The 27325-nt window shown below is 34.1% G+C and overlaps 1 protein-coding gene across 1 annotated transcript; it reads right to left on the reverse strand.

Annotated features, from left to right (window-relative positions):
* LOC133332207 (phosphatidylinositide phosphatase SAC2-like) lies at positions 1–26422 on the reverse strand. The gene is given in 9 exon segments (XM_061540587.1): positions 1–135; positions 202–343; positions 7404–8080; positions 9010–9140; positions 9215–9534; positions 9602–9838; positions 13223–13293; positions 13358–14916; positions 26323–26422. Coding segments are annotated over 9 exon segments (3366 nt in total). The 5' UTR covers positions 26420–26422; the 3' UTR covers positions 1–3.
* Between the last annotated feature and the right edge of the window lie 903 nt (positions 26423–27325).

A 27325-nucleotide genomic window follows, 5' to 3' on the forward strand; every position in this document is an offset into this window, starting at 1 on the left:
AATTTACAAAGCTATTAATTTGGTTTTGCAATTGTGTTCCAACCACATTTCCTCTAATTGCACCTTGTTGTTGAGGCTACGTTCGGGCGGTGTATTGTCAGCGGAGCCGGTTGAAGTGGGTGTCAAGACACCGGTCTAAAAATTAAAAGAAAAAATTATACGTTAATAAAAAAATTATTTTTTTAAATTATTTTGACCTACCTTTGCAATTTTCCTGGGATCCAAATTCATGCCAATATTTTGCACACCTTTGGCGATTTTCGACAGTGGACTGGTCATTGATTTCAATTGTTTTAGTTTACCCGTATCTATGGGTAGCTTTAGATCCTTGGGTGACATTGATCTGTTGGGGGAGGTTTTCAATAGTTTTTTTTTTTGGTTGTTTTTTTTTTATTATGGGAAAGAGGTAAAATCAAATTGTATGTTTTTGATTTAGATTTTTTATTTATACAAATAAATGTTTACAATTTTTATAATTTTCTTTAATGTGGTATTGGGTAAAAAAATACAAACATAAATAAAAAACAAACAATTTACATATAAAAAGTTGTGCATTTAAAGCTTTATGTGAATACATTCTTTATAAAACAAATAATTTAAAATTGTTACTAAATAAATATTACTAATAAAAATATTATATCCATTGAATAATTATTATATTGAAAGGAAAACATCTGAAATTTTTTGGTTTTTTTTACTATTGTGACAAGATTTGTGTCGTTCTGCAAAGAACTAGTTCAAATAATCTATTCCGACAAGGGAACGATCGATACTTAGTTCGAGGAATTCATAGGTACTCAAAATGTTAAATCCATAACTTTTCGCACTGAAAAAAAATGTGAGGTTGGGGAGAAAAAATAATTTTGTAAATATTCTGAGTACTTCCAAGTTCAGACCAAAGATCCTTCCTTTTTTCCATTCTAATATAAGTAGGCTTATCAATTATTGCATCAATAAATTTGATGTCGGAATATCTACCATATGGACAGTTTAAGTGGGTAGATAATGTGGAATATTTTAATGCAAGATACATTGCAGCAAATTCTGAAGTAGGTTACATACATGAGGTTGATTTGGAATATCCAACCGAATTTTTGACTATCATAACGATTTACCATTATGCGCGGAAAATAAAAGAAACGAAAGTATGAAACATACTAAATTAATAACAGATTTAAAAAATTACAGGAAAAATACAGATCTACCTTGTTTTAAACAGGGAATATAAAAGTTACGATATCACCCACCGCGTCCTAATTCACAAAATGGTTACCTTTCTTAAATAGCACGGGTTTGCTGTTTTTCTTGCACTTGCTTCTTCAGTATTTTTATACCAGACAAAGTGAAGTAAACACTTTTACTTATTTAATATATCAAAATTATATTAAGATAAGTCTAAGAATAGAACTCAAATAAAGAAAAAGTAGCAGAAGCTACAAGAAAAAAAAATAATTTTGTTTTTTAACGACGACGAAGATGGGATTAAACCAAATCTTGAAAATATAATTTGTGTAAGTTACCAAAATAAATAAAACATTTGTCGCTGAGAAATGCTTAGTTAGCATTTTCCCACAATAAATGATTGGAAGTGCATCGTTGACATGTTTTGAAAATGCACCACCAACAAAACATAAAGTCTTTAGTCTTCAATCGAAACTCAAACATTCAAGAACATAACAAAAGCTGAACCTGAGTAGCAGCACCAACAACAATCAACATTATTTTAATAATAATAATAATAATTTTAGTGAAACTCATAAATTAATAATAACATTTGGTTTAAACTATTAATACTTAAGAAACAATAATATAAATCAAAATAAATAGACAAATTAAAAATATTTAACTTGTACAAAAGTTCCCTTTGCCAAAGACTCAAAAGGAAATAAAAACAATTTCTTGGATTAGCAGGTTACTACCGAAAGTTTATGAAAGATTACTCAAAGATAGCCAGTGACAATGACAAAATGCAGATGCATTATCCAAAATAGAATTTCATTTCAACGAAGATGAAAACGTATCTAACGATAACCCAGAAACAAATAACATGCTTAACTTTTACAAGAGACAAATTGTAATTTATAAAACATCTTCAAGATCACTGAAGCTAAACAAATGAACATATTTTTAAAAATAACCGGAAGACAATTTATGCGAAAGTTTTTCATGAAGAAACTCTAATTACTCTATTAAAAAATCATTTTGATCCAGATAAAACCATCGCAATTTTCGTAAATGATGAATCTGTTTTACTGAACTGGAAAAAGTTTTAGAAAAATACTTTGGAGAAACCCAACATTTTAAGACAATACGTTGTAAAACTCTCTTTAAAAATATTACAGATGAAAATGAACTAACAGAAAAAGAGCATAATAATAGAGGAATTAATGAAAATATCGCAGAGCAACGCAATTTTCGTAAATGATGAATCTGTTTTACTGAACTGGAAAAAGTTTTAGAAAAATACTTTGGAGAAACCCAAAATTTTAAGACAGTACGCTGTAAAACTCTCTTTAAAAATATTACAGATAAAAATGAACTAACAAAAAAAGAGCATAATAATAGAGGAATTAATGAAAATGTTGCAGAGCAAAGCAATTTTCTTAAATGATGAATCTGTTTTACTGAACTGGAAAAAGTTTTAGAAAAATACTTTGGAGAAAACCAAAATTTTAAGACAATACGTTGTAAAACTCTCTTTAAAAATATTACAGATGAAAATGAACTAACAGAAAAAGAGCATAATAATAGAGAAATTAATGAAAATGTTGCAGAGATAATAGTTCAAATCTATCACCCACAATTAAAATTACGTATAACACAATTCATTAATATCTGTGACGTATGTAACAAAGTATAATATGAAAGAAACACGGTTAAAAGTAATATAAAATTACCGAAACGCCTGATGAATATGAAGAAATCATTTCCGCAGACTTCTTTTATAGTTTAGAAAAATCACTATTTTTAACATTTTTATACAAATTTTAAAAACACGTTCAAACCATAAGGATAAAAGATAGATCCTGGATCGAATTTAAAAAAGCACTTACACAATATCTCTCAACCGTTGAAAGTAAAAAAATGATTATGGACAATGAATTAGGATTTAAAGCACTGTTCCTTCGAAAAATTTTAAGAGAACAAGAAACTGACATATATTTTACTTCAAATAATAAGCACACTTCACAATACAATCAATGAACATATCCGATTTTGAAAACACGACCCTAACAAGGACACAGAAAGCGTTGAAGACAAATATATTTTATATGATTAAAGCAGTTTAAGTAGAATAAGTTTTTTTTTTTTAATTTTAATAAAAGAAGTCAGTTCATTCAAACTCATCAAAAGACAACCAAGTCTTTTATTGTTAACTGGCGCCCAATTGGGTTAATTTTAGGGATTTACTTTGTAAAAAGTTATCTTCTAACCCAGCCCAAAGATAAAAACAAAAACGAATATTGCCCAACGGAGTAAATTAAAATGGATTTATTTCTTAAGAAGTCATCCGTAAGTGTATTACCCATTGAAATTAACAAATTGTGTCCAAAACTGGGGAACATATTATGAGATTCTTACATAGTCTAGTGCGCATTTAAAACATTTAAATTTCTGTGCAAAAAATGCAGTGATTAAGATCGTGTTATACTCGTACCAACTTTTCTTAAAAAAAGGAGAATATAAACGCTGACGAAATTTCTACATTGATAGAATCCGATGTACGAGCAGCGATTCTGACACACAAAACAAAAGTCGACGACTTATCAAAAATTTGTCCTCCATTTTTGTATGACAAAGTGAACATTTATTCAAGGATAACATGCGTTGAGTCGATAGATGTTATTAAATCTTTGCCCGAATTTGACGGGAAAATAGAAAATTATGTGTCGTGTAGACAAGCGGCACATAACGCATATAAGCTTTTTGAAAATTATGATGGTAGCTCAAGGCCCTACCAAGCGGTTTGCATCATTAGGAATAAAATTAGAGGATCGGCAAAACAGTATTAGCATCATTCAATACTGTGTTAAATTTTAAAGCTATCATAAATAGGTTAGATTTTACGTATTCAGATATACAACCAATTTACCTGATCGAACAGGAACTAAGTACCCTCAGATAAGGCGGACAGTCGGTGATACAATTTTATGATGAAGTAGAGAAAAAGCTTTCATTGTCAACTAATAAAACTATTATGAGTTATGACAGAAATCTAGCGTTAGCCATCTATAACAAATACCGACAAGAGTATTTGTTTCCGGATCAAGGAAACCACTCTGTGATTTACTCTTCACGACCCGCGCCGCTGATCTTCCCTCAGCTCTAGCCTTAGCGCAAGAAATGGAGGCGAATCATGAAAGATACGTTTTCGCTACATCGTTTGCGAATAGGAATGATGAAACAGAGAGAAAACCGTCTGTTAATAGTTATAACAATAACGAAAAAAACGATCATAAACACAAAAACCCACATTACGAAAAAGGTGGTGATGCTAATTTAAAGCCTAGAGATCAAACCGAAGAAATTGACTTGGATCCAGCGTCTTCTAAATTCAGACAACCGACCAATTATGGTAACGGTAAAAATGCTCCCATACACCCATTTAAGCGTCAAGCAGGGTCTGAACCGGAGTACGGGCCCAAAATTCCAAAAAGTTAATAAAATAATGCCAGAAGTTCATTCAGGAGAAGGGCCGGCGGAACACTATGAAGACATATCTCAATCTGAATTTGAAAACATAAACGGCACATTCCTCATAACTTTTGAAAAAAATGTGACTGTCAATGGTACGTTGTTCGTAAATAGAAACAACATCGATATGCGGAAACCAGGAACACCATCACTTAACTCAATTATTATAAACAACCACAGCGAAATTTTAAGTTTATCACTTGCAAAACTTACAATATATTGGAAGAGATGCAAAGTCTACTTCACATTATGCCTCATTAAGCGTTGGAAGAAGAAGAGAGAACAACGAGATTTTAAATATGCTGTAGCAATGGCTATAAAGAAGACCAAGGACGGCCTTCACTTAATTGAGGGGGTAGTTAGCACATCCCTGCCAAACTAACAGGTAACCATGTTGCCTGTTGTGAGCATTGCTTGCCTATATTGATTTTGAGTGTTGTGTGCTTAGCTTGGAGTCGTGTTACGTCTGGTGGCGTGATCATGGGAAGCATAGTGTCAGCAATTTTAATTTTTTTGATAAGTAGTTTAAGTAGAATAAATTTTTTGATTTTAAGAAAAGACAAACAAGTCTTTTTTTGTTAACTTATATCACAAAATAAAATGCGAAAGAAACCTGGTTAAAAATCAATACAAAACTACCGAAACACCTGATAAGCCCGGAGAAATCATTCACGCAGACATCTTTTATAGCTTAGAAAAAACACTATTTTTAACATTTTTAGACAAATTCTCAAAAAAAGTTGAAGCTATAAGGATAAAGATAGATCTTGGATCGGATTTAAGAAAGCACTTACACAATATCTGTTGAATATTGTGAAATAATTATATTGGCAACACATATTTTATGTTAATTAGAGATCCCTAAGTAAATTAGTTACGATAAGCAAGTAATGATTACTTTAGATTTTGGAAATAAATGTAAGTAACCACTAAGATGTATCTAGAAGAAGAAAACTCTAGAATAAGACGAAACGTTCATAAAGTATCGCCAGTTAATAAAGTAACGTCCACCTGTATATAAAGTATATAAAGTATTGTGAGTGCCGTGTAACGTCCGAGAAATAAAGTCTGCCAACACCCCGTATTGCCACTGTGTTTTATTTATTGGGGGTAATCATCGTTTGTCGATGTAAAAATAAAATTTTCAAATTTTTGATTATGGACAATGAATTGGGATTTAAAGCACTGCCCCTTCGAGAATTTTTAAGAGAGCAAGAAATTGACATATATTTTACCTCAAATAATAATCATACTTTAAATGCGGATGTCGAAAGACTTCACAATACAATCAATGAACATATCCGAATTTGAAAACACCCACACAGAAAGCATTAAAGAAAAAATATATATAATAACATATTGTAACAATACGATACATTCGACAACTGATAAAAAAACAATAGGTTTAAAAAATGGAAAAATAAGTCAAGATGAATATCTCTTAATTTATAAACGAACCCCGTGAGAATGTAGAAATCCAGACAGAACCGATCTACTTAAATTATGAAATTGGCGGAAAAAATCGTTCCAAATTTCGTAAAGTAACAGTAAACGAATGAGATGATGAACATGTAGTAACAGATCGAAATCATAAATATTATACGTCTCATAAAAAGGAGAAAAATAAATTCAAAACTATCGATGATAATTAGACGTCAACATGATCTAACTACAGATGTTATTCTTTCTATATGAACTTTAAAATACTCTTTTTATGGAGACAGAACCGATCTACTTAAAGGATGAAAGAACGGAAAAAATCATTCCATATTTCGAAAAGTAACAGTAACAGAATTAGATAATGAACATGTAGTAACAGATCGAAATCATAAATATTATAAGTCTCATAAGAAAAAAGAAATTCCAAACTATCGATGATAATTAGTCGTCAACATGATCTAACTACAGATATCATTCTTTCTAGATGAAATGTAAAATACTCTTTGTACTACTCACTTCAATGATGAACAATAGCCAAAGCAAACTAATGGAAATGCCTGACCTAACGGATAATGATGGATACATTCCAATCAAAGACGGCGATATAAAGATCGTTGATAATTACCGCAGAATATATCAACTTTTTAATTTAACACATTACCATAACATTATCGAAATTATAGATACAAATATTAACTCATTACATGGTTCAATGTCAGAATTGTTGCCGTTACTTGATACAACAATAAATAATTTTAAACTTTTAAAAATTAAATTGGACAAGTTATCACCAAATCTTAGAAGTAGACAAGTTCAATATGAAATTATTCAATGGATATTCATTAAAATTAAATTAAATATAATTTTTATAAAATAAAATACTTTTATTACATGGTTTTCATTTGGGTTTAAAGAAAAACAAAATCACATTCAGACATGACATTTAAAAAAATACATAACGAATCAAGAAAATCTATAACATAACATATCTCATGATTTAAAAGGACTAAGTGACAATCTATATTGTTGTTGCTTTTTTTTCAACTCAACTTAAATTCTATACAACTATAAGACTACAACAATACATTGTATGAGGTATTTCGGAGAAAATTCAACTAAAAAAACAAGATCATAACACAAAAGAAATTAAAATTATTATCAATATAAACGGCACACGCAAGCCACCAACATAAATATGTATGTCTCCATATGGATATCTCTATACAAACAAGACTTACAACACTTTTCATTACATATAAAATACCGACCTTGATTGATTTTCGCCAGCCGTAGCCGATGATGCTGCAGCAACATCTTCTTGTATACATATTTGTGGATTCGGTGTAATTGGTCTTAGCGGTGGAGCATTCTCCAATAGACCCGTTGGCAGGGTCACATTATTGGCCACCGATGAAATCGAAATTGAATTGACATTTTCCGTATGTTTAACAGCATTATCTTTATCACGCAATTGTTGCATATCATCTGAGTTGGGCGATTGAATTTCAACAGCCTCCTGTGCAGCATTACCCATTACAATACCCACAGAGGGTAGAAAATTATTATCGTTGTTAAAATTGAAATTTGTTGCAGCCGATATAGCCAGCTCAGTATCGGAATCTACATCCGGTTCGAAGATGCTATTATCATTTTCCTCCGAATCGGAACCACTTGTGGAGAGTTTCGAAGATTTACCACCAACTGTAAATGTGGGCTTTTCTGTCGCTTCCATACACTTGTCTATGGAAGATTGTGATTGACGCATTACTTGGGGATTTATTTGAGCAGTAGTTTTGTTGTTTGAGGTGCTTGGAGCGTTATTCGTTGTTTTGTTTTTGTTTGGATTGAGCGTTTGACCCAATTTCGAGAATTGACCAGCGACATTGGAAAAGGCTTTGGAACTAATTTGCAGCAATTGAGATTCGGAGAGATTGCGAGGCATTCCCTAGAGAATATTAAAAAAAGTAAAATTAAAGATTATTGAAGGGAAAAATAGAATGGCAGAAGTTCACCATGCGGAAAGGTTTTCGTAGTCCCCAAGACGAAAATATATCTAAATCTGAAACGATAGTCATGAAACTTAACACACATCATTTTCGTGCATATGGAAAGATATTTAGGGACTTTGGCGCACCATTTAACTTAAATCGCACCATTTAACACATATATATGGGAGCTATATGGAAAGATATTTCTATGAAACTTCGCACACATCATTCCAGACTTAATTCAGTACGCTATGCCAAATTTCATGCATAATGAAAGATATTTAGGGACGTTGGTACACCATTTACCTTAAATCGGATGAAAATATATGTGGGAGCTATATCTAAATTTGAACCAACTTCCACGAAACTTAGCACACATCATTCTAAACTTAATTTAGTACGCTATAACAAATTTCGTGCAAATCGAAAGATATATAGGAACTTTGGTGCGTCATTTACCTTAAATCGGACGAAATTACCTATGGGAGCTATGTCTAAATTTGAACCGATTTTTCCCAATTTCAATAGGGTTTGTTCTTGGGCCAAATAAATGAGCTGTGCCAAATTCCATCCAAAACAGATGATAAATGCGACCTATTAAAGGGAAAGTCTAATGAAAAAACAAGGTCCTGAAAGCGCTGACAGGTACCTCTTGGGGAGAAGATAAATAAACTACGCAGATGATTGCACCATTTTTTGCATCATGTCTTCGGGTTTCTTTAAAAAAAGGACAGACTTTTTAATATGATAGTTTTTAATCGAACATCTGATAATCTTCTCGAATAAAAAACACTAGGTCTTCATTCAGTTTTTTCTTTATATACCAGAAAACATAACTCCATTCTTTTCTTTAAGATTTTTCCGGCAATCATCATCATGAACTCACCTTTGGTACTTCCAATAAAGGATTTCGACTTTTGCGTCTTTGCAAAACACCACCGGTTATAAATTTAACATCTGAACGACCCACCGTATCCAAAGCTATACGAAACATTTCCACAATCGATTGCATTGATTCTACAAAGAAAAAAAATAAAATTATTACAAAACTTTCAAATTATTCCCCTTTCTGAATTTGGTCCTTAACTCACCAGATATTTCCTCCGGTGTCCTAATGGGATAAGCCATATTATTAAAGAAACGTATATTTGCCGATCTAAACATATGGAAGTAACCATCGACACCATCCACAGTATAATTGATACGCAAACAAAGCATGGCTGGTGTGGAGCCTTGGAACATTTTCGAATGTTGTTGATACATGCCCAACTCAATCATGACAATATTTTCCAATAACACCTTTTCAAAACGTACAATTTTATCTAAATGGGAATCATATTCGGCAACAATATAACTTTCATCGGTTAACAGGAGTATGCTATCGACTTCGGTTTCATTGATGTCGCCAGATCTAAAAAGAATAAAAAATGTACAAGTTAAAATTGATATGAAATATATATAATATAAATTGTACTTACCCCGGATCGGCATCAATTAGACCCCAAGCACCGACTGGATATTGTGCTGAACCCAATAGCAATTTACGACAATCCTCCACAAGCAATTTTGCGTGTTCGGCGCCTTCCGAAGCATCGGTGTCGTCCGGGGCCGCTTGGCCCCCCAATGCGTTTAAAGATTCAGCGGTGACAAGATTACCCAACATTAAATCGATGGTGGCTTGACGATAGCTGTCCTTAAAACGTGCCAAGTAATAGCTATAAAAGAAAAATCACGTAAAAAGGAAACACACAATTCGAATCATTAGAAATTATTTTCAAACTGCAACAAAATCATGCAAGTTAAATGAAAAAAGAAAACAAAACAAAAACTGAAAATAATACCTTTTGTAATGTTAAAATAAAACAAATCGAAATGAAAGGTATAACTAAATAATGTTGAAATATGGAATTGTTGAAAATATCTGGTATGTGCAATTGAAACTCGTTGCGAGTGGCAAGTTTACTACTAGCATCGCTATTATTATCATTATCATCTTCTTGTAGATGATCACCACCATTGCCGAGATTATTATTACTATTACGCCACCTTGTGTAAATAACATTTTCCAATAATTGCAATTCCGGTTGTAAAACCCCAGCATAATAATAGCCCCTTGTTGGTGCCGGCACAGAGGGACATAAAATTTGTAGTATTGTTGTCAAAACTTCGTCCTCTCTCAATTGTTGGGCATCATTCAATTGGCCCTGCATTAAATCAATAATGCACTGACGAAATGTATCGGCAAAATTTTGTATGAAAAAACTACGAATAGAAAAAAAAGAGAAGAGAAAGAACAAAGATACGAAGTTTTTGTTTTTGTTGGTGTTGAGGATATGTATAATCGAAATTAAAACAAAAAAACGAATAAGAAAACACAGAAATTGTTATTAGTTAGAAAAATGTCGTGTGTATTAAATATTGAAATGTTTTCTTTGTTTGGTTAATAGAGAAATATGATTGTGATGAAGGAAATTAGTAAATTTATATTACAAATGATTTTTTACAGAAAAGAGAAAGAATTGTTTTCAAAAAACAGTTCCAAAATATTTGCCTAAGCACCTAACCTCCATAAAAAGAAGAACTAAATATTCAATCATTTAATTTGTTAATAGAAAGAGAATTAACCTAAACTAAATAACCTAAAAAACTTATTTAATTCAGAAGAAGGGGCTCAGAAAGCAATGCTTACAATCTATTAAAAACTCTATGCACAAAATCTCGAGACTCAAGCTTCGGATTACAAAGCGATGACATACAAGTAAGGATTCTGTCCATATCGCATAAGTCCTCACTTCAATTACAAGGAAGCTGATTCAAAGCACCGGATTGACTCAAAGACTTCGACCAGGGGCTACCAACTCCACAAATGCAAGTATTTGGAAATATTATTGTCACACTTGGTCTGCGAGGCTATAGAAATAATCTCCGGACCTTGATTCCATCTGCCAACCTCAAAGTGGCTGAGCCACAGGCGGAATTACGCCCACCAGCAGAAGGTACACTCTCCCCCTTGGTGAGGGGCGAAACCACAACCCCCCGCAAAGCTCACCAGGGGGCCACACCAACTGACAGACTGGATCAGGCTCGAATCCCAATACAAAAATATACAACAGATCGCAGCCTCTACCAGACATCACAACACATACAATCAACGTTTCCCGCAAGTCCGGGTCCATTGTGTAAAAGCAATAGGACTGGAATCCCAATACAAAAATATACGACACGTTGGCAGTAACGACGTAAGTCAGCACAAACAATTAACATGCCTTTGTCACTGTTCGTCCACGTAGTCCCTCACCTATCAAAAACACACTCCCGAAGTATAGTGCTGTACCCACCTGATCAGAGGGCTTGAGCCAATCATCCTCATCCAACTGCAAGCCACGCTTAAGCCCTAGTAGCGAGGTGTCAAAACTGCATGGATGTGGGGTATGGATGCATTTTCGTGATTGTATCGGTTTAAACCGTATATAAAAATGTCGCTAAGTTCAGCCGTGCCAAACTTTTGGTAGTCTTCACTATGTGGTGGACATTTAGAATACATGTAATCGTACGGGATCTTCATAAATGGCGGGCTATGCCATGTTTAATTTTTTGAGGAATAAGCCTCTTTCCTATCGCGTATAGAGTGCTATTCAGCGTACTGTGTGAACGACTGAAGCAAACGGTCAATGACATTATTCGCCCATACCCAATGTGGCTTCAGACCTGAAAAATTCACCTTTTACCAGATTTTCACTCTGCGCCAAATTTTGGAAAAGACCCAACGAAAAACACATCGGCACATTACTTTCCACTATAAAGCCGTCTTCGATAGCCATATCCGTTTAGAGGTTTTTAAAGCCATATCAGCGTTCGGCATTTCTGCAAAATTAATACGGCTATGCAGGATAATTTTAACTGGCACATAGTCAGCAGCTAAAGTCGGAAATGACATATCTGAGACCTTTAATACCGAACCAGGATTCAGACAAGGTGACAGTCTTACGAGAGGTAAATGTGAACAGAAATGACACGATACAAGATGCTGAAACTATCCGTGCTGTTATATGGATCTGAAGCTTGGGTACTGTCGCAAGCAGATAAGGCAGCTCTTGGAGTGTTTGAAAGATAAATTCTCCGAATGATCTATGGGCCGATCTGCATCTACGGTGTATATCACCGTTGAATGAACCATGAGCTGTACCATCTATTCTCGGAGATCGGCATTGTCAGACGTACCAAGCGGCAGCGACTACGTTGGCTAGGTTATGTGGTCAGATTTGATAAGGCATGTAAAAGCGAGCCAAGTAATGGTTCATGCAGAAGGAAAAGGCCACGAATCCGATGGAAAGATCAAGTAGCAGACAACATCTCGGAAAATTGTCTTTCAAATTGGATGAGATACGCACAAGAACGACGCGCATGGAAATCTATTTTAAGTTCGTCTTATGGAACAAATATTCTGTCCTAAGCCAGCTAAGTAATGTAAGTGAGTACAGTAGACTACGGATTAAAATTAATTTTTTTTAATACAGTAATGAATTCAAAAACTGAATCTTAAAACCATATAAAAATTCTACCAGATACTTTTCAGTACAAATCAACTGTTAAATTGTTATTCTAAAAATATGATACAGGAAACGAAATAACAAAGTCGATATATCCCCCATACTAAGGTGTAGGATATAACATGTTCATGTAATGTTTAATTTTATTGCAATTTTGAATAAACGAATCGCATCCAGAAAAAATCTGTACAAATTATTACCGAATTTTGAGTAAAAATATGCCTAATAGAAAAGCTAGCTTTTGAAAACAATTCTTAATAAAATTAGTAAAATTTTGAAAGAAAAACCAAGCATGCCGAAAATTATTGATGAATATTAGTGGAAAAAATGGGGATAGAGGAGATACGAGAGAGAAAGACCCCAACAAAAGTATTCACAAAACGTTAATAAACCAACTTTGCGATTTTTCGAAGAGAAAAAATTAAAGCATTGGCAAAATATTTTCAACAATTGTCTAAACTAAAACAAAAGACAAAACAAAAACTAAAAAAAAAACATAAAATAACAACGAATAATATATATACAACTACAAAAAATGGGATAACCTACCGATTAGCTGAATTCATGCCATCTTTCATCATGCCGCTGATTTTGCGTTCACCTGTGCGTGTGTAATCACCCTGGAAGAGAAAAACAAATTGTATGACTGATTATTAAGAAAAAATGGAGTACGATTTAAATTACCTTCAAAGCATTGGTGCCAGCATATTGCCGACTTATAATATCACCATTGTTGGCCCACAACACCATAAATGGCGATTTCAAAGCCTCCGGTATGGGTGTATATGGCGGAGCCATACCCAATTTAACTAATTGCGATTCTAATACTGCTTTACCCAAAGCGGTCTGCACCACATTTGTACGATCCAAACAATCCATACAGTTGACACGAAACACTGATTTCTGATTGCATATAACACCACGTTGATCACGCCAATGAAAACCCATGGCACCGGCCTCTGGTGCTAAAGCCTCTACCAACGCCGAGACATTTTCAAAACGCATACCACGACAATAGTCGTGAAAATCAAATGTTATATAGACAATACGATCGTTGTTATATTTCAAAACATGTTTGGCATAGGCATCGCCGATCAGCTTCTCTTTGCCACTTTGTTCGACCAAATTTACAATACACACACCCTCATAGATATTGAGTTCTTTATTGAAATGTATTTCAAAAGCTTCCTGGGTCTCTTGTTCACCTCTATCCAGGCGGGGTGGTGGTCGATATTTATAACCCGGCTGAGACCAATAAATCGGTACCGAACCGCGAACTTGAGTAAACGCCAATTGATGATGACGGAAAGTGAGTATTTGTTCGGTCTCCACATAATTTGCACAATTGCCGTTTTCATCGACACCACGTCGTTTGTAACGGGTCCCGGCACGATGTCGTGACCGTCGTGAAACCAAAGCCAAATTGAAGCACTCATTACCAATGACACATGTTTCCACTTGGACAAAGCCCTGAATTATGGGCAATATCCAGGTTTTGTCCTGAAAAAAGAAAAAAAATTGTTATAAAAGATCTGTCAATAGGAAAAATTGTTCTCTACTCACATTCAATTTCATTATAGCCTCCAACATATGCATATTCCAAAAGAACCTCTCATCCGGTGTCTGCTGATCTGTAGAGCCCGTCGGCAGATGGCGTTGCAAATTATTTGTAATATCATGTTCGAAGCAGAAATAAAAACTATCCGTATCATCGAATACCTTGTGCAGCTCCTCCGTAATTCGCTTCTCAATTCTCGATGGATCGCGTATACCCACCGATGACTTAACTTGATTTGAGGCCAGGGCCGCCGCTTGCTGTGTAGTATTCTTTATAGTTGTACCAGCACTTTTCACAGCACCCCATGTTTTGTTCATCAACTGATTGCCTTCGAATAACTTCGTACGTGACGACGACGTTGATGTTGCCGAATTGGCATTCGCATTATTAGCATTCGCTATCGACGTCGATGATGTTGAGGAATTTCTTGAATGTGTTGGTGTTGTATTGGAACTTCGTGAATGACGTGTACATGGTGTAAGGCTAGTGTCCGGATCATCAGCACTTAAAATACATATTGACTTAATTTTATACACTAAATGTGGTGGATAAAGTACACCGACCGGTGTAGCCTCCTTAATTATCACAAGATGCGGTTCATAGACATTGGGTAGGGATATAACGCCGACAATGCCATGTGTAATGCCAATGCATTCAATATCGTCCACGGAAGAGAGATCCCATCCTGGAAGAAACGAAAAAAAATTTAGGAAAAAAATTATACAGGTTTTTAAAAAGAGAAATTAATATTTTAAGGACATGTTTTTTCAAGGACGAACATAAAGCCGTGGATTTTTTTAAAAAATATATTTTCAAGGACTATAGGAAGCATGGATTTATTAAAGAATTTTATTTCAAGGTCTAACAGAGAAGAATATATAAAGAATAATAATTTATCAAGGACAATAAGAGGCATGTTTTTTAAAGAATACTTTAAAGGACACAGATTGTATATTTAAATCTTTTTTGTGTATGTACGTTTAATTTTTTTTTTTTTTTTTTTTGATTTTTTATTTTTTAGGTCAAACAAAAAATGGGATTATTAAATTTCTTAAAGGTATTAGTACCGAAATTGTATCAAAATTGGAATTGTTGTTGATTGTTTACCAAAAAAACCTAATTTTGTTTCCGTTATTAACACCCTCGATGATAAATATTTTAACAATTAATTGTCATAGTCACGCAATGGTTTTATGAATTACCGGTTACTATTTGTTTACGTTTAAAACAACAACAACAAAGTATCGAATATACCAAAATAATCCATAATTTTGTTAATAGCTCCTTTAGGTTAACACATTGTTGCTGATATTATTTATTTATGTTTACCCGGAAATGAAAGGGAATTATTTACTTTTTTGGGAAAAGGGTGACTGAGAATAGCTTATATCTAGGACACGGATTGTTGATTCGTTATAGCATTTCCAGTGTACAGCTAATTCGAAATTTTGGGGTTAAGTTAATATAAATATGAGGGTAGTGAAGAATTGTAAGCAGAGATCAAGGCATGATATGTCTACCTTTTGAGCATCCTCATCAATTCTCACAACGTAGTCGCTGCAACTCGATACGCCTATGTCGATGTCCGAGAATAGATGGTACAGCTCATGGTTCATTCGACGGCGATATTCACCGTAGATGCAGATCGGCCCATATATCATTTCTAAGTTTCTTTTATAGGTCATAGTAACATTTGTTGGCCAAAACTATCATTAGTTTTATTTATGGCGGTACCGAGATATCTTGTCTAGCAGGGTGTTAAAAAGGTCACAAGAGAGGCTGTCATCTTGTCTGAACCTTATGGTATATACACTTTGATACGGCAAAAAGTGTCTCATCGAATATTAGTTTTAGATCCCATGTTTCTTTGGGTCAAATCCGTTTCAGACCATTTGAAGTCGATTAACAACTGTTCGCCTATCTGTTGTTCTGACTGGCGGGTGCGCACGATAACTATCAAAGGGAGTTACCGATTTCAACCAAACTTAGCACATGGTAATATTTCTTCTAAACATAAATAAAATATGAAGATGTGGAATATCCGTCCACTCCTTCTAATACCTCCCACAAAAAATGGTCAGAATTTTGCTGAAAATTAATTTTGTAATATCAAGGGAATGGACTATCCGATTCGAACCAAAATTTGTACAACTTATTATTTGTACCTAACATAGATCAAGTCCGAAGATGTGGACCCATTGGTCCACTCCTTCTGGTAACTCCCCCATCAATGGTCAAAATTTTCGAATAAATTGTCCGTCTTAAACCAGACTTTGCACATCCTATTATCGTTAACGATACCAGATTTAGACCCATTGGTCCTTTTGGTAACTCCCCCCTACAAATGGCCAAAGTTTCAATATTTCTAAATCCAATTTCAGGGGAAAGGAATGATTGATTATAACCAAATTGCACAGTTCTTTACCAACCGGGACCCGTCGGTCCTATCTTTCTGGTACCTCCCCCATAAAAGGTCAATATTTTATTAATTTCTACATTTGAAGCAAATTGAATAACTGCTTCGGTCAACATTAAATCCGAATCCTCTTTGATAAAAACATAAGCCTCATATAAAGCGAATACTAAAGCTGTGTGTAATTCCGGAGACCTCCTCAAACCATAGGCTAAGGGCAACACCGACTAAAACTTTTTTACTTGTTAAGAAGAAAATCTGTAGGGGTTAATTTTAAATTATTTGTGGACTAACAGAGACATTTTATCTAAGAGTATCAGAGTCTGAAGGCGTCGATTTTTAGGACTGTTTGTATTAGTCGTTGGCGTTGATTTGTTTATTTTTTAAGACAATTAGAGCCATACGTCTTGAATTTCTTTGTAACAGTAAATTGGCAATCTAAATTGATTAGACAATTAGAGCCATAACGCGTGGATTTTTCCTTAAGCTATTGGAGAAATAAAGTTTGAATTTTTGGATACTTTTTTAAGATTATTGCTTTTAGGACTTATGGCTCTTCCTCAGTCCAATTAACCATAATCCAGACCAACAAAATTAAATCCGTATCATTATTAGTAAGATACGAGTATTGATTTCACAGCATACAGAAAATTATTGTCACAAATCAGTAAAAACTTTGGCCAAATCCATTAAACTGGCTTCAAATTCCTTTCACACATATCGAATTTTTGTTCTTCCATCTCAAATGATTGCTCACAGGGAAGAAATTGTCTTTGAAAAAAAAAAATCGAAAGAATTTATTTATAAAATTAACTGTTAAAATTAAATAGTAAACACTCGTATTGCATGCAATGACCCCCTTTTTTTGTTGTTGAGCAAACACGTTCAAGGATTATTCCAAAGTACACAAGTTTACTTTATGTGTTTAATATTTTTGCAAAAAAAAAATATTTTCTATTTTTATTGCATCTATTCTAGCGGAAAATATGAGCTAGTGAAATGGTCATTTTATATTGAAGGAGCAAGAATAAAAGAAGGGTTGTTTTGCAGATAGCTTTTGGTATATTGCCTACCATAGGTTGATATGGAAAAAATGGAATTGGAATTGAAAACAAAAAAAAAAATTAAAAATTTTGTATTTGGAATTGAAAACAAAAATAAATTCACCGATTCTCAAACATGAATTTTTTGAGAGACTTGAATGAAAATCTAATTTTATTTTTCAATTAATACTGTAGTCATTTTCCAATAAACTTAGCTAATTTTTTGTATTGGAGAAATAAAAGTCAGAAATCATAAATCTCTCTTTCGTCCTCAACAACAAATATAATACGAGCCACCCTCATATGTATATTTTTATTTAGAAAATGATAGTAGCAAAGAAAAAATCACAACACCATTAATAGTTGCTATGCGTTGCTACTCTTTCTCGTCCGTATACATTGTATACCAAGGATATAATAAAACAAAAATATCCTTAAGTGGTTTGCTCTACAACCGTCGAATACAGAGATTACATTTAAAGTGAAGAGACGTGAAAAGAAGTTCATGTCTTTAGAATACACAAATTAAATTGAATTACAAAAAAAAAAAAAAAAAACTAGCGAAGAAACGTCATGGAATATGATTAAATTAATACTCTAATATATTAAATTAATAACAAAACAAATTGAGATAAGGGACCTACGAAACTCCCAGGAATATTACGAAGAACCATAGACATAATTTTCCATATATAATAAATATGTATATTAAATTTTGAATTTAATTTAAAATTCCTCCAATGAATCACATGGCATCTATTTTCCAATAGACGTCATTTAAAAGAAGTGTCGCTTCCACCATTGTTACAAATTCGTTTCATACGATACGCATAATCAATAAAGTTCACATTACGACAGCAAATCTATTGTACGTAATTTTTTTGGATAAGAATAGATTTCAAAAAAGAATTATTGGCTTGCATCCAATATGATGTCATGCAAAATATAAAGACAATTTTTCAAAAAAAAAAAAAAAATCAAGTGAAAACAAAAAGGTCCATAAATTTAAAACTTGCCTTAAGTAATTGTTATATTAAAGGGTGGAGAAAACAAGTGAAACGACAGATAAAAATTCTGGAAAGCAGAATTATCAACTCATCCTTAGGAGAGAGTTCCGTGAGGAAACTGACAAAACTGAGCTTAGTACAGCGATCGGCTTCAATCTTGATCACCGGAGCATTAAGAAGTACACCACAGGCGGCCTTGAACGCAATCTTGAATCTCCAACCATTGGATATTCTGATTAAATTCCAGGCGGCCAGGTATGCCCAGAGACTCCGGGAAACAGATGCCTTCAAATCGCTGAACTATGGTCATACCAGCATCCTAAACATAACACCAGGTTATGATCTCTTTAGGGGGGATAGTCATATCAGTGACTATATCCCCCCCATAGGGACTTTAATGACATCATTCCTAGTAGGGAATCCTGGACTAGTGGCTCCCTACCTCTGCCAGGTCTGTCAATCTTCACAGACGGGTCTAAGATTGATGAAGGCACAGGCGCAGGCGTTTACTGTAAGGAATTAGGTATACACAACTCATATAAACTCAACAATAACTGTAGCGTTTTTCAAGCACAGATTCTCGCAATCACGAAAGCGGCCGAGATAGTATAAGTACTCAATGTCGATATCACGGGACCGGTGACTATATATGTCGATAGTCAGGCGGCCCTGAAAGCGGTGAAGTCGCATACTACAAACTCGAAAGAAGTTCATGATTGTAAGACCGCTCTGAATGATATACGGCAGATAATTGAATTATGCTGGGTTCCAGGACAAAATGACATTGAAGGGAATGAGATAGCCGACGACCTTGCTCGAGGTGGCTCACAGTAGTCCAATCTTCTGATTGAGAGAACTGTGAAACCCCCCATTAGCTATTTCATTGGCAGAATCCGTGCGTTCCATTGCAATGTAATCGGTAACAGATGGCTAGGGGAACCTGCTTGCAGAATCTCCAAATCTATCTGGCCTGAATTCTCTCGTAAAAGAACGTCTTCGCTGCTGGAACACAGTAAGAGGGAGATCAAAATCGTTGTGGGGATTATAACTGGTCACTGCAAATTTAGATCTCTCACTTCTAAGTGGGACATCAGTGGAGAGGATTACTGTCGTCTATGTGAGGACGAAGAAGAACTGGAAACAACTGAGCACATCATCTGCAAATGTCCATCGCTGATCAACAGAAGACATAAAGAGTTTGGAAGTTCTGAAATTGATAATCTAGTCTTCTTCTCTAAAATAGACCCTAACCGAATTCTAGGCTATGTCAAAAATCTGACTTGGCTAAAATAATCTCTCTTCCGCCCCCTTTATTCTCACAATCTTTTCTCCCTACCCTTCCACTATATCTTTTCTTTACAGGTACATATACATAAAGTATGATCACAATGGACATAGTCTCCGAGTGGACGGTTGCCGCAACAACCGTACTTCCCTAACAATTAGGCTTAGCCGAACTTTTAATAACCTCACTGTGAGGTGGGAGTCCAAAATAACTACAATCTTCCAAACCAAGGAATTTTTTTATTCTATAATAAAATACGTACAAAATTACAGGTTGACATATTTGGCTTCTACCTTTAACATATCGAAAAATTAAGTGGGTTTTGTTAAATATTCCGATGGCAGCAGATTCTATAAACTGAGACATTCACTAGAGGCTGTCATATCATCAAATACAACTACGTCGTCTTATTTTTGTCATGGGAGCGGCGGATTTACATCCAGGAACCAAACTGTTTATGTCTTTTGCCATCCGGGATAGGAATAACCTCGAACCTTGGTTCTGTAATGTTTTTCAGAATGGAAACCACAGATCTATCTCGGCGAGATGTAATGTATATTTGCAGTGGGTGGATTCTTAAGGTGGTTCCGAATTAAACTGGTTTAGAGTTATATTGTGCCTAATTCATCGTCGACGTCGACGTGTGGGCCCCTTGAGTCGGGATGTTCCCGTCTCTGCATCGGCAATGGTGGATGAGCAAGGACCTCCGAGACATTTAACCACCGAAGACAAAGTAGTCAAGAGTGAAAACTCTAAAGAAACCTTGGTTACCCCGACTGCAGTGTAGAATCCAAGACCAAAATTAGATCAGCGATGGGAATTCCGTTTGGTAAGGAAACACCTAAGAGTGAAGTACAGCGGAAGAATATTCAAACTATTCTCATGACACCAGTAGATCAACTTCAAGAGAAGGATAAGATCATATCCATCAATCAAAACAATCTGCCGAAGCAGACAGGAGAGAACTTCAAGTCAGAAGAGACATTCATGATATGGTGAAAGAGAGAGAGGTCAACAAGTATAAGCGTGAATCCTTAATGTCTATACCAACAGACCTATAAGGCAGATCTAAATAGCATTCATACAGATGCATACGCCCTGGCAGTAGAACAATACCGAATGAATGCTATGCTCGAAGATTATCCAGCATACATGGCTCTCGGTATGGATTAAAAAATCCATGCCAAGAGCTCGGATAGCCCTTGAAAAAATACTTTAAAAAATCCATGCTTAGAGCTGCATGAATACTTCACTTATGTGGCTGCAGCACTCTGAGACCGTTAGGTCCGTCATCCACAAAAAGAAAAGAGATAAGAAGAGATCTATAGTGGAGAGAAGATTGGGTAAATAAAGAGAGATGAGAAGCTTACAGAAACATATAAGAAGGTAAGTTTGGAATAATGTCGATGGCTATGGAGATCAGACAGAAGATATATTACATGTCAAGGTTGCACTTTCCCAGGTTCGGTTGTTGAGAAGAATCTAAGACTCGGTGGAAAATAAGCACCCACTAGTCTGTGCCACCTGTAAGCCAGGACTGAACTGTGACACAGAAGATGCTCAATTGTCTCCGTCTCCCGTTTACTAGTAAAGGCCCTGGTATTGCAATGATCAGTAAAGATTTCTGTCATTACTCTTATTTCAGTTTTGCTCAGGTTCAACAGTGAGTGCGTTCTTTTGGTAGACAGAGTCGGCCAAATGGATCTTGACAAGTTGCACCTAGGTTCGTTGTGCCAAAGTTCATAGGCTCTTTCGTCGAAGAACGCCTCAAAGTTGCCTAGAGCTTGGATAGTCCTTTAAAATATTACTTTAAATGGATTTCCTTTCTTATATTTCATTTTCTACAACAACAACTAAATCAACGTAGATTTTTTTACCGATCAGGCATATTTACGTCAGGGGAACTTCGACGAATATTTCGATATGTTGCAAATGGAATGATACATTTCTTATACACTCCACCTTAAATATAAACCATTGTTATATATAAACCATTGTTGTATACAACCGAAAACTCATATAATTTTTATCTACTATCTGGTACGCATGTTATTTTATTGGAGATTGTGCGATAACTGTATTTAAACAATAACCTTCACAAATGCATTCTACTACGTAAAAGCTAAATTTCCTTAAAGATTAGTCATAGTCGCTATACTTATTAAATAAACTCGATTGAGTTCTAAAAGTGTGAACAATTTCTTTTTTTCCATATTAAATATAACAACAATGATATTCGAAATAATATCGATATTCCTATATTCATTTTTCTTCATACCATACATAATAGTGACAATAATTGCATTTGAAACTTATGTGATTACTTGACACTTTACATGCGCTGCTACTGTCCACCGTTTGATTGAAAGTTGAAAGCATTCAAATTAAGAATGGATAATTACGGTTGCGTGTATGATTGGCAAGAGCAAGGGAGGACGGACATGAGGATTTTTGTTGGGTTTTTTTTTTACTGTTGCAATAACTGAATATCAAATTTTCTAAAAATACCACAACAATTTGAGTTTAAAAATATACATGTCAGCAGTTTTTACTCAACACTACTAAATGCAAGTAATACTGTTTCATATTATTCATTTATCAAGAATGAATTTGAGTGTTTATGGATTTCACTTGATATAAGTAATGTGTTATATGGTTCAACAATTAGCTAGAATGTATTTTATATTAGTGTTTGTACGATTAATTTATTAAGAAGTGTATTCAAGTACATTTCTTTACTTTATGGAATATGCGATACTTTCGTTTCTAAATAACCACAAGTACTGATTTTCAGACGTCATGATTACTCCTACATAGAATCTAGAACCACTTTAACACATAAATAATAATCCAATATCGAGACCATATTTATGAACTCTAAATCTAGACCGAACATATTTTTATTTACATTTACTCTGTCCATGTTTCATATTCCTCGTATGGAAAAGCTCAACTATATCAACAGGATTCCTATCAATTTAACCCGGACGGAGATATCACCCCAACCTTGGGGAATTTCCTGTTTGAGTCATTCTGTAGACTTAAAAAAAAGGAAATTTCCAAAGTGGACTGGCGTCTACAAATATAGATCATGATCCAACGTTTTAAACTTGAATAGGTTGTAGCTCATCCAACGTTCTTGAACAGCTCTGCCTGATTGACAGTATCAAATGCTTTTTCCGGAGTAAACATAAACACCCATAGAATGTGCATAAACACTTATTTATTCACTAAATTTTATGTGGGGTTTTGCCAAAACTTGGACCTATACACCACACAAATTTGTACATAAATCAGCCTTCCAGGAACCTTTATCAATCAGCCTTATCAATTGAAAAAAATTGGGTAAATCCTTCAAAATGTCGAAAACCAGATTGGCTTTCGCAAAAACTCATATCAACTGACATTTGACTAAGCGGAGAAACACTCTGTTTTCAGATGAATTAATGTTTAATATTTAAGGCTCAGATACGAACAGATTTTCGATGAGAAGGCATAAAAATAAGTCTCAGGCCTCCGTATTACACTCTGTGAAGGTGGGTTAATAATGTATTGGGCTGTTTTTCTGTTTATGGAGTTCGATCTATTTCAAAGATTTATGAAGTAATCGATCGGATTGTTTATAGAAATGTGTTGAAAAGGCTATAGTTTCCTTTGCTGAAGAAAATATACCGTATTATCTTGACAATAACTTCAAACATACCCCGAAATATGGTACTAACTGGTTGAGGGAGTCAAAAATTAGGGCTTTGTAATGGGCAGCACAATCATCTGATCTTCGCCATATAGATACATATTTTGAGTATCAGAAATAGCAAAATCAAAAGATAGGCAGATATAACCTCTTCCCAAAGGTTCAGCATGCATGGAATAGTATACCCAAGGATCAAATTGAACCTTTTATTGACTCAATGCCTTGTAGGTATGCTGCCCTAATGAAAAATAATGGTTATGCTGCTGATTACTAGCAGAATTTGCTTATTTAAAAGAAAAAATCAAAAATTTAGAATTTAAAAGTTGAAGGTTATTTATTCAGTGTGCAATTTTAGTTGCGTTTTGGCCATCAGTTTATATCGTCCATCATAAATACAAACGGACGTAACTACAGAAAAATTCCAAATTAATTTTTTGTCCGTCCGTCCGGCCGGCACATGTACACCATAACTCGCGAAGGAAGTAACCGATTTCATCCAAATTTTTCCTTTAAACTAGTTTGAATTCGAAGATGGCTAATATCGGTCCACACCTTCTGGTACCTCACCCACAAAATAGTCCAAATTGCGCTGTAAATTAATTAATTAATCCAAACAAAACCTATTATCATTACCAAGCCTGGATTAAGTCCAAAGATGCGACACTTTGGTCCACACTTTCTGTTACCTTCCCCACAAAGGTCAAAATTTTCAATTTATAAATCAAATAGGCTAAACGAATGTCCGATTTAATTCAAACTATGCACATCTTAATATATCTATGAAACTCAAATTTAAATCTAAGATTGGGAAAATCAGTACCATCCTTCTGGTATCTTCCCTACAAAATTACCATAATTGAGCTGGAACTGACTTTTGAAACTTTGTAAATCTTATAGGGTAAGTGCACCAATAGTCGGCACATTAAGAATTTTCGCTTTTTTAACGTTTCACCATTCCAAGTGCATCTTTTCTACGATATTGTTCTTAGGTTCATCTGTTTCGAAATTTTGTTTACTCCCCGATGGAATACAAATTTGTTTAATTAATTTGTATTAAAGTAGAATTAATTAATAATTATGTAAAATAGTGCCTTTGTGCCAATAGTCGGCAATTTTTCCCAATGGTCGGCATGTTATGTTCCAATAGTCGGCATGTCGCATTTTAGTTAAACACAAATTATATATTTATTCGATTTTTCTGCTATTTGCAATAATAAATTATTACTACAGGACGTTTCTATCGGTTTTGTATTGAAAAAGTTATATAAAATAATATTATTTATTAAAATATTACAATTATAAAATATGGTGCCGACTTTGGGAACCTGTTATCCAATTTTCGGCATGGCTAAATAAGACATTTCATAGGTTAAAAAAATTAAAGATTAAACAAAGTTTTCCATTATGTAAAACTACTCAAAACTGATTGTTCCTAAGGGCGGCATCGATAAAAATATCATAATACCAAATATTTTTTAATGATTTTAAATTGTAATGTATTCTTCTCTATGTTCTTTACAATTATGAAGAAGATTCTTGTGAAAAATATATAATTTTAATATAGTTACAAGTCTTTTGAAATCGCCATGCCTACTAATTTTTTCTTAAGAAACATGAATTTTCGCTAGTTTTGACAAACCTCATTGACTAAATGCCAAATTTTGACTGAATAAATGTACTTAGCTCAATTAAATTTTATACAGAGATAGGCCGCAGTGTTATTGAAGATTATTCAAGGTATTTTTCATATTTAGTTATATGATATTTTAGTTACTTGAAGTTATATAAAACAGATGCCGACTATTGGTACATGCCGGAATTAGGTGCGTTTACCCTATGAAACGAGCGGAATATTCAATTTTATCGAAACTTTGCACATCGTAATATGTTTACCTTGCATAGATCAAGTTGAAAGATAAGATCCGTCGGCCCTTTTCTTCTGGTACCTCCCTCACAAAGGGTCAACATAAGCATATTTAATTTGAAGCGAATTGAATTTCCTATTTTATTCATTGCTTACAGATCGCAATATTATACCAAATCTACTTTAAATCTGAATATGGGGTTTATAGGGCAGCCTCTTATGGTGCCTCTCCGGAGATAGGTCAAGATACAACAAGCAACGTCCCTCGAAATCGTTACCATTAACCAAACAGAACGCAGTTGTATACCAATTTATTGTTTATATATTATTATGATTATTTTGGAGAACAAAAAACAATGGTCGTTAAAGGCTGTGATTGAAGTCAATTAGGCATTGGGTTAACGCCTTACAAATAAAATACAAAACAGACTTGCTGACTGGCAGTAATCACAAAAAATAAAATATATATATATTATTTGTTATTTCAAATTGCTGAAATGCAACCCGTTTTGCCATACAAAAAAAGCGAAGCAAGCAAACAAACAACAACAAAAGGTTTTGTGCTTTAACATGCCACAAATGTGTGTGAGTCATCTGTCACATTAGAAACAGAGGAACTTTTCTTTCATTCATTCATATTTTATTTGTTTATGTTGGGATATATTTGTTTTATTAGTTCTCTTAATATACAGTTTAATGTAATTAGTAGCGTATGTCTTAATGAAGGGCATTGAGATTGTTTTTTTCTTGTCTAATCATGCCGTAATCGAAATGTTTAATCTTACCAGCTTTAATGGCAAATTCCGATGTTGTCCTATTCCACCAAAGACTTTTCTCTCGTTTTACAAAAATGTAATAATTATCTGTTTGAAACACTTCCATTTCGTTGTTGTTGTAGTATTTTATTGGTTAATTGCTTTTTAGTTGGCTTATTGGTTATCTTTATTTGTCACTAAAAACTATGCATATTTTTTGTTTCTTTGTAAATTCTTGCACAACTATTAAACTTTTTTCCAACTGCCTCACCCTTCTACCACTTTGGCATGACAAATGACTTCTTTTTTGTTTTTTCTTTTAGGCAGTTTGTTTTATTTATTTTTTATTTTTCGTTTAAATTGTAATTAATTTTTAATTAGTTGGAGATTTTTCTTTGTTTAATTTTATCCGAGTTTGTTAGCTGTAATATGTTTATTTTATTTCCGCCGAGCGTAAAATGAGGAAATTATTAATCCTGCCTTCCAATTTTGTACACAGAGAATAAGAAATTATCGTTGCTGCTATCGATGAGAGAGAGAGCATAGAAACGATAAATGTCAGCTGGCCGCATTCGATAACACAGAGATGGTGTAAAGGGTAGTAGCTACAAAAATATTGCGACCATGTTAACAAAATATTTTTTTCAATATTTATTCAATATATTATAGACACAAACCATTATTGTACACTTGTTGCTCAAAAACATATCACGTAACTAACTACCTACGATAACATATTTATTATATATATATATATTGATTGTGTTTTAATACAAAATTGGTGGAATGATGAGCTATCCTGTTATTGACAAATCAAATTATTTTTTAAATTTAAATTCGGAACTGTTTGTGTGTGGCGTGCTCCTCGTGGCTCCTGTCGTTAGAATCAGGCGGCTCTTTCTACCATATCTAGTTTGAGGAATGTCGACTTGAGGCGCAGACAGTTAATCCAAACAAGAGAACCATAGCAAAGGACGAGCCTTAAAACGGAGATATTACAACCAGTGTATAGTCGATAGTTTTAGCCCCCCAA

This window comes from Musca vetustissima, unplaced genomic scaffold (assembly GCF_032173495.1).
Source record: "Musca vetustissima isolate MV318-11 ecotype Yass unplaced genomic scaffold, APGP_CSIRO_Mvet_v1 utg11963, whole genome shotgun sequence".
Classification (NCBI taxonomy): domain Eukaryota; kingdom Metazoa; phylum Arthropoda; class Insecta; order Diptera; family Muscidae; genus Musca; species Musca vetustissima.